Below are 9,500 nucleotides of genomic sequence, written 5' to 3'. Positions count from 1 at the left end.
AAACATTCCCCAGACTGTTAATTTCATGTGGGTTAAACACTGACTTTCTCCGATGTCTTTACTTACATATATAAGCATTTAAAAATAAAGATATTTATATGATACATCCACATGACATTTCTTTTGCCTTTCAGCAGCAGTTACTAATTGAATATAATGGAAAAGATTGCATTGAACGGTCATAATTCAAAATCAAAACAATAACAAAAATGTTCGATCCTCAGTGACCAGGACATGTGCTTTCAGGAACGTAACAAGATGAGAGTTACTTCCCCTGAATCTAGCTGATGCGGTCACGTGACCCACGAAAATAGGTGATAACCAGAGTTTAATTGACTGAGTGAGTTGGGTTAAACGCCGCTTTTAACAGTATTCCTGTTATATCCCCTTAATGTGGGAGGAAAGCCCGAAGTGATGCTGGTCTAAGACGTTTACCACTTTGGTGAAACCCACGAGCACGGGTATGGTGTTGCGAACCTAGAAACATAATAGGGGGCGAACGGGGATTCGAACCCACAATCATAGGTTTCTGGCATGCCCAAGGGACGCAACTCTGCACAGCGAATCGCGGCGCCTCTATAGACGACTGGGCCACCCGTGCCCCCTCAGAGTTTAAACAGCGTTGGTGAATACTTAATCTTTAAAGATCAAAACAACTATTCTATTCCTGAACCAAAACTATTAGAATCCTATTCCCATACCGAAAATGGGAATCACATTCCTTTAATAGTCAAAAAGTGAAAACACAATCTGTCAATGACGGAACGTCTAACGCTAACCACTAGGTTTTTGCTTGGCTCGATAAATCGAAAATATAACAAATATACGATGCTACTTCTAATAGAATACCTACAACCTATGTCCTAGCATTGTTATTTGCAATATGTGATACAAGGCGGCCTTATTTCGACCAATATTAATGCATACATACCTAAAACAGAGAGAGAGATGTCAGGTCACCATTTATTTTCCAACGGCATACCCCCCAATGGGCGATTTTTGTGAGCTCCTCACAGCGATGGCCCGTTCGCGGAGCTCTCTATACTATGTTACCGAGAGTGTAACGAAGTGTCACGCGCTGGGAAGGAGCTTGCGATTTTTGTTCCAAGGGGCAATAACTCTCCTTTTGAAATGATATAAGCGACGGTCTGGTTCCCGGATCAATGCGCGCTGCGACAAATATTGACATGTAGAGACGAAGCCAAGCTGAAGAGTTACCCTGTTGCACCTTCGTTCAAAAACGGTCGTTTTTAACTGAATTGTTTTAACTAGCAGATATTTTGTAGTGATTATTAGTTTATAATATCAACATTTGTTGAGTCTTCAACTACAAGACGAATTGTCACTATGGAAGATAGCGGGAAAAACGTCATGAAAAAGCAGTAGATTGCCAAGGTATTTTCTACGTCAGAAAACAGCGAGGCATTCTCAGAATGATTCTGTCAGTCTGGGCTAATATATTGCATGTGTTATTTCCCACCACAATTCGAAGCATTCAAATCTCAACAAATACCACCATGGACTTCAATTTAATAAGTGATAAGCCTACATTTGCAGCACACAGACATCTTTGACGGGCCTAGGCCTTTACCAATGATCTATAAAGTAAGTATACATCCGTGCCTTTACAAATATTTTAAGAAGATATAACGTTGTTACTTTTTATATCAAAATTAAAGTTGCATCTGAATATTTAAATTTGTACTATTTTTTTTAGAAATATGCCAAATGAAAATCTTCTATGCATCTATAAGCACTCAGTTACTCGATTGGGCCTACCTTTAGAATGGGCGATCTTTTTGTTCCAAAGGGCAATAACTCTCCTTTTGAAATGATATAAGCGACGGTCCAAACTGTCGCTTCCGGTCTGGTTCCCGGATCAATGCGCGCTGAGACAACGACGGACATGTAGAGACGGAGCCAAGCTAAAGAGTTATCCTGTTGCACCTGCGTTCAAAAATGGTCGTTTACAACTGAATATTTTTAACTAGCACATATTTTGTAGTGATTATTAGTCTATAATATCAACATTTATTGAGTCTTCAACTACAAGACGAATTGTCACTTTGGAATATAGCGGGAAAAACGTCATGAAAAATGGTACATTGCCACGGTATTTTCTACGTCAGAAAACAGCGAGACATTAGTCAGTCTGGGCTAACATATTGCATCGATGAAATAATTCAAACTCATTTTATTTATCAGCCTTTGTGTTATTTCCCACAACAATTCAAGCATTCAAATCTCAACAAATACTACCATGGATTTCAATGTAATAAAATTAGTGATACGCCAACATTTGCAGCACACAGACATCTTTGACAGGCCTTTACCAATGATCTATATAGTAAGTATACATCCGTGCCTTTACAAATATCTTAAGAAGAAATACCGTTCACAATAATAAAACAACTGATTTTAAATGTATCTTTTTATATCAAAATTAAAGTTGCATCTGAATATTTAAATGTATATTATTTTTTTTAGAAATAGGCCAAATGAACATCTACCATGCATCTATTTAGCACTCAGTTACTCATTTGCAATATACATACCAGCCATCATTCTTTGAAATAAGAGATTTACCCATGTCATTCTGCCCCTTATAACATGTGTTTTTTCTTCTTGTTTTAGTAACATTATATTTATTTTAATGTTGACAAACTATTTCCCATACAAACCCACACACTATCCTGCTGTATCTAAGTATCCTGATTTTCATTCAACAGTACTTCAAGACACCTGTAGTATAAAGTATATTTATATGAAAATATGAATATGAAAGTTTATTATCAAATCTTCTGATGGTTAAATAAATGCAAATTGAACCCCACAGTCATTCCATGTAGATAATTGGATTTATTTATGTTATTTGTTTTTGCATATAACAGATTATACTTACATATGTTACAGTCAGTGTCTATAATCAGGCCCAATATGTATTTTGACTGAAAATTTCAGTCAATATGCATATTGACTGATTCACTCAGGTAAGGCATATTTTTTCTTAAATTTTCATTCATTTATTATTGCCTGAAAAATAGGACCGGATTTTAGACAGACTGGCTGAAATGAATAAGACTGCATAATTTAATCCTCCTCAATTTAATTTAGATCTATTTTCATCTTATGAAGATCAAAGTAACTTACCGGTATGTAAGAAATTAAAAATGTTTTAACAATGAAATTGATTGATTCTCCAAACATGAAATAATACCAGAGTTCTTTTTATGTTACTTATCTTTATTGGCATAATATTCAGTTCAGAAACAAATGACTGCTAAAAAGTCATGCATGTGTAATCAAATACTAGTACACATGCACAAGTATTCCAAGATATTAATGAAAAAATAAGACTCATTTGCAATGCAGATATCTGTTTGTGTGAAGAGAAAAAAGAATAACATTAATAATTTGTTTATGTTGGAATCTGAAACATCAGTTTAGAACAAGGAAACATAAAAAGCCAGGCCTAATGAAGTTAAGAATCAGCTTTATCAGTGTTACAATCATATGATTATTGTCAGTGCAAACTGGATGTAGACACTGCAATGTTACTACAATCAACATTATAGAGATTGAAAATAAGAATGAATATATGTTTTATTTTATAAAAAATTGTAGTTGGTACAAATACTCTTGAATGTGTATTTTTAACTAGATCTAATATATAGGGTCCTCTGTGTCTGAAAATTATTTTTTTCTACTTTGTAAAATTTAAAAAAAGGCCAAAATAATATATATCTTTCATTGATCATATTGAAATATAATCATGGTAGTATTTGGCAACAAACAGCCACCATTCATACATAAAATCCGTTTATATACAACATGCATCAATTAACTCTTAAATAATCAAACAGATTTCAGAGATTTCCATTTCTTTTATTTTGAACATTTTATTTTGATATCGAGTTGGTGACATAATTTTACAGTGCCTGTTTCTCATACAATTTCTTGAAAAAATTTCTCATTGCTCTCAGTTATATATCTGACAAATACTTCCATGTGTTGCTGTCAATATTCACAACATTGAGACTACCGTCAAGTTTACGTTGCATAAGACCTTCACATTTCGCGTACCGCTGTACAACCTGAAATGCATGCATATGATGTAGCCTGCTCGGCGATACTACAACATAGACATAGGAACGTATACAAAATCTACTTAATTTTTAAAAGTGTGATATTCATACATCAAGGGCAACACTTGTAGTGGTCCATAAGCTGGTTCCCGGCTCCCGATGCACAACGTCAGTTGACCTTTGGGTGGTAGCGCACCCATCCAAAGAGTTACTTCCCTTTGACCATGGAAATTTTTTTATCATCAATTCACTTTCTCACAAAGGCATGCAGGTGCATCATTTGATCAGGTGTTAAACCTATCTAATTCCGGAAAGAAATTGACATTCCAAACATCCCATCCACCCACATACTGAGCAGTTTACATGGACATTACTTAATCTTCACACTAGGTTTTTTAGGGCAATAAATATGGGAAACTCATGAGTTAGTGACTCCTCCATTAGGACTCATGGGGCATTTGTGACAATATTTAGGAAATAGAAGGATAGAAGTCAAACATTAAAAATGAATTTATAACGAATTAGTGAGTGAGTACGGTGTTGCGCCGTTTTCGGCAATATTCCACGAATATCGGTTCGGGGGGCACCAGAAATGCGCTTCACACATGTACCCATGTAGGCAATTGAACCTGGATCTTCGGCATGAGGAGCTAACCCTTTAAACAATAAACTACCCACCACCCCCTGTTGAGAAGGAGAGTATCCATCTCTGGCAGTCTGGGTTCATGGTTCAGTGTGGACAGTAATATTTTGTAGGCTTGGGAACATTTTGTCATAACATCCTGACATTGATTGGAATAGATGCGGTTATGATGCAACGCCTATCATATTTCATCCATACATTTCCTCATGGATATCACCTTGGTGAGGTGAGGTGAGGTGAAATGGGGTTTAACGTCGCGCACATAGTGACGTTCATGCACATGTGTGTGTGCGTGCGTGGCTGCTTGAACTAGCCAGTTTTACAGTGCTAGTCCACTGAGATAACATGCCGCAGTTTAACATTGACACCCCATTCAGACACAGTATACTGACTCCGAGCCGACCAGTCGTTGTTTTACCATCTTTTAACGTCTTTGGTATGATGCGGCTTGAGATCGAACCACTCACCTTCCTCTCTCGGGGCAGACGCTCTATCCACCAAACCACGGATCCGGTCTTTCGGTCACGCCACTCCATGAGATAAACATGTTATTTGATAAGAAAGGACAAATATCCTCTATACTTTACCGTTATAATAAACTATCAAATCATTTGAAATTACGTTTCACTTTTTTACTATTTACGTAACAGATGTAAGAAAGAATGCTTGGAAAAAAATAAGTATTTATTCTAATTTCTTATCGATCATTGTTTAACAGTTTTAAATTTTTAACGAAGCCCCAACATTAATTTATATTTCTTAATCTGAAATGTTCATATCATGATATTTTTTTTCTTCATATAACATCTTTTCTTTAATGAAATAATATCTGATAATCTGATAAAATATCAATAAGATGTTAAAGATTATATATTCTTAGCTGTCTCCTACTTAATGTTTTAACCCATGAAGGTCCGGAGTAGAATAGGTCTTTAGCAACTAGGGCTGGGACGAGTCCAAATTTACTACCCGGGTACCCACACCCCTTTTACTCGACCCTACCCGGGTACCCGCTGTTGGTGTCAAAAGAAAGGTACAAAATGTCCAATTAGGAATAGTTTGACAGTAGCCCTTGCAAAATGTATAGATACACGTATAAAACGATGTTGTCATGCATACACTGATGTTGACTGAAGTTTTAGCTTTGTTTAAACATATATATGTCAGAAGGAGTGTGTTCATAGTCATAAAGAAATGCGAACATTAGATACTTAAAATTGTCATGTAACTATGCAGTTATATAGTGAATTTTTGTCACGAAACAATATATCACGTGATAACCACGGGTCCGGGTAGTCCTGTGGGTACCCAGGTCCTTCTCCGTACCCACCCGACCCGAGTACCCGAGTTGCCCGTCCCAGCCCTATAAGCAACACATACTTGCCGTAAAAGGCGACTATGCTTTTCGTAAGAGGTGACAAACGGCATCGGGTGGTCAGACTCGCTGACTTGGTTGATGCATGTCATCGTATCCCAATGGCATGGATCGATGTTCATGATGTCAATCACTGGATTGTCTGGTCCAGACTCGATTATTTACAGACCACCGTCATATAGCTGGAATATTGCTGAGTGTGGCCTTAAACAACAACTTATGTTTTAAGTGGTTTGTTATGGTTATGTCATGCATGTCAATCCTGTTTTAGCAAGTCAGAGTACTCCAGTAGACAAGTATTGTTGAACATGCCCCTGGTGATGACCTGAAACTAGTGTACCAACAACCATGCAGGGTCTGATGATGGCACCTGTCATCTCGATATACCAGTCCCCGTGAGGTCCCGGTCAGAATAAATCCTAGCACCCTTCATATTGCTGGTTATGAAAATAGTCATAGTATGATTATAGTCACTGTCGTACCATAAATTTGACTGACCCTTACAAGCTGCTGGTTGAATAGTAACTAGTAACACCCAGAATCGTGCCTGGGGGAATTATTTCAGCTCATAATTAATTTTGCTCCATTTAAATGATGGCGCGACTTAACTTCACTCCTTAAAATACAGCCGAGCTCCTCTCTATAACACCCAAGTGCAATCGCAAATGAAGTCGGGAGCCAGTTGACGCTTTTTTGTAATATCGCGTGATCTTACGAGACTTCATGTCTTCCTTGACGACGGTTGTCACTTTGATGTTACATCGACGCCATTTTTCATGCTACATCTGCACTTTGCTTGTCTGAAAGCGTTATTTTCCTGTCCTTAATTGCAATTCTTGAACCTGCCACCATGAATGCGAGCACTTATATTCAAGGTACAATTCTAATTACGCTTCAGTAGATTCCGTACCTACATGTTGGTATATTAGTGTCATGAGGTAGTGTGTATCATCATGTTTATGATCTGTCATGATTCCTGTACTGAACCACAAACACTTTGCATGCTTTAGGGGCTTAAGATGCAGGGCCCTTTGTGTACCTTGAACTTGTAAACATTATAATAAAATGTGGGTTCTCTGTATTTTTTACAACTCATGACATTCTTTATGCGCCTTTCCTACCATGATAACATGTTGATTTGGTTGTAAAATGAATTCCGTAAATTTATTAACAGTGGTTTATATGAAATGTTTGTGAGTCTTGGGGTAGTCTTTTGGGTGGGAACTGCCCCCACTGAAGTTACAAATAGCCCAAGTGGAACATCCCCTATCCCCCACTTTTATAAACCTGGATCTGCCCATGATTTCTTATAAACTCTGAGCCCAAATCAATATTGTATGGCTAGGCTGAATCCCTTGTATTTTATCAAATAGACTTAGTTTAGCAGTGAAAGGTATAAAGTAACAGGGAGATATACTTTGCAGTGTCTAGGCTAGCTGCCCTTTATTGGTTATTTCAAGTACCCTTTATCCAACATAAAACTGGAACATTCTGGAAAAGGGGAACCCCTAAAAGCTTAGCGATATACCATCTATCTGTCAGCACAAATAATTTATTAACTGCAAAATGATATATTATTTACTAGTCACCAGCCAAAGGTTAGGGACCAGCAACATACATTCTGGGTGTTTAATACCCTGTATGTTTATTCTTCTGTTTCCCCACAGTTGATCGGATGATCTGGTTCCTCCAGCCTCTGTCCAAACTGACTTATCCTGCCCCTTGCCATGTAGGTGTCCTAAAGGCTTGTCTTTAGCAATGCCTGTTTAGTACTTCCATGAGTTTTCACCAATATGTGGAACACCCACCTCTGTGTACTGGTCCCTGTTTTCATAAAGCCGTAACTGAATGTTTATACTATTTTCCTACCTTCCAACAGTGTGCAATTAATAAAAACCTATTATGAATGTTGAGAGTAGTTTGGTTCAAAGGCTTCGGTAATTCTGCGAAGTTTGTCACATTTGTATTTCCAAGAATATCCTTCATGTCATCATCTTTACTATAGATGCTCATCATGTCAATCACTGGATTGTCTAGCCCAGACTCGATTGTTTACAGACCGCCGTCATGTAGCTTGAGTACTGCTGATTGCGGCGTTTTTAAACAACAAACAAATTATCTACCTTTCAGTATCTACTATATATATATATATATATATATATATATATCATATTTATCGCCTTTTCTATCTTTACCACCATAATCCTTTTTTTGCTGCAATAAAATTCAATGATTGAATAACCTTTTCCATCTACATAATATTCTTTCCTCACATTCCATTCTTTCCACTACCTCCCTATCTATAGCAACCCACTTCAAAGTCCCTGACCATCCCTGCCCACTTGTCTCACCTGCCCGTCCCACAGACCCTTCGCCCCAGCACTGTCCCTTCTGTGTCCCTCACTATCGCTGGTCAGTACATCGTGGACGACACTGACTTTGTTGAAGTAGATCTCGTGGATGAGGAGATCATCCAGCCAACCCACTCCTTCCTGAAGGCCTTGCTATCCAGGGTGGCCAACTTCTTCAGAAGAGTCAAGAGTGTGTTTAAGAAGAAGGATGATTAGGCAGTGAACTCTGAACACATATGTATATACTTATATACAAAACATTTATGAATCATTTTAGGACTTTTGAGGCATTTGTTACAATATTTGGGAAATACATAAAATCTATCTCTGTTTGTTTTTGGCTATATACTTTATGTTAATGAAATACATTATTTGTTACAACATTTTGTTTTGTTTTGATTGGTTCATTTTCTGGCTATGTTCTAGACTAACGCAGTGGCGCAGTCGTCTACTAAGGCGCCGCGATTCGCTGTGCAGAGTTGCGTCCCTTGGGCACGCCAGAAACCTATGCTTGTGGGTTAGAATCCCGGTTCGCCCCGATTATGTTTCTAGGTTTGTCAGCACCATACCCGTGCTCGTGGGTTTCCCCGAAGTGGTAAACGTCTCAGACCTGCATCAATTCGGGCTGACACGCCATGATATAACTGGAATACTGTTAAAAGCGGCGTTAAACCCAATTCACTCACTCACTCACTCTAGACTAACGCATGGTGATCACACATGTAGTCCATAAACAGCTGCTACATCTGGGACGGCACGCAGGTGCACCATTTGAACAGGTGTTTAACCTATTTAATTCTGGAAAGAAATTAACATTCCAAACGCCACATCCACTCACATACTGAGCAGTTTACACGGGCATTACTTAATCTTCACACAAGTGTTTTTAGGATAATAAATATGTGAAACTCATGAATTAGTGAGTCCTCCTTTAGGACTCTTGAGGCATTTGTTACAATATTTAGGAAATATTACTTGCAAAATGTTTGGTAATAATCAAATCATGGAGTAGAAAGTTGTACCACGAGCAATACATAACTTCTGAC

The 9,500-nt window shown here is 37.8% G+C and overlaps 1 protein-coding gene across 1 annotated transcript; it reads left to right on the top strand.

The window, feature by feature from the left end:
- Positions 1 to 7,633: 7,633 nt before the first annotated feature.
- LOC124138763 lies at positions 7,634 to 8,857 on the top strand. Its single transcript, XM_046505616.2, has 2 exons — positions 7,634 to 7,832; positions 8,410 to 8,857. Exons 1-2 carry the CDS (start codon positions 7,779 to 7,781, stop codon positions 8,668 to 8,670), a joined length of 315 nt encoding a protein of 104 aa, XP_046361572.2. The 5' UTR covers positions 7,634 to 7,778; the 3' UTR covers positions 8,671 to 8,857.
- Positions 8,858 to 9,500: the final 643 nt, after the last annotated feature.

Source organism: Haliotis rufescens, unplaced genomic scaffold (assembly GCF_023055435.1).
Source record: "Haliotis rufescens isolate VD_foot unplaced genomic scaffold, xgHalRufe1.0.p SCAF_2, whole genome shotgun sequence".
NCBI classification, from domain to species: Eukaryota; Metazoa; Mollusca; class Gastropoda; order Lepetellida; family Haliotidae; genus Haliotis; species Haliotis rufescens.
The sequence above is the reverse complement of the archived record's forward strand: the minus strand, read 5'-3'. Positions and strand labels throughout refer to the sequence as shown.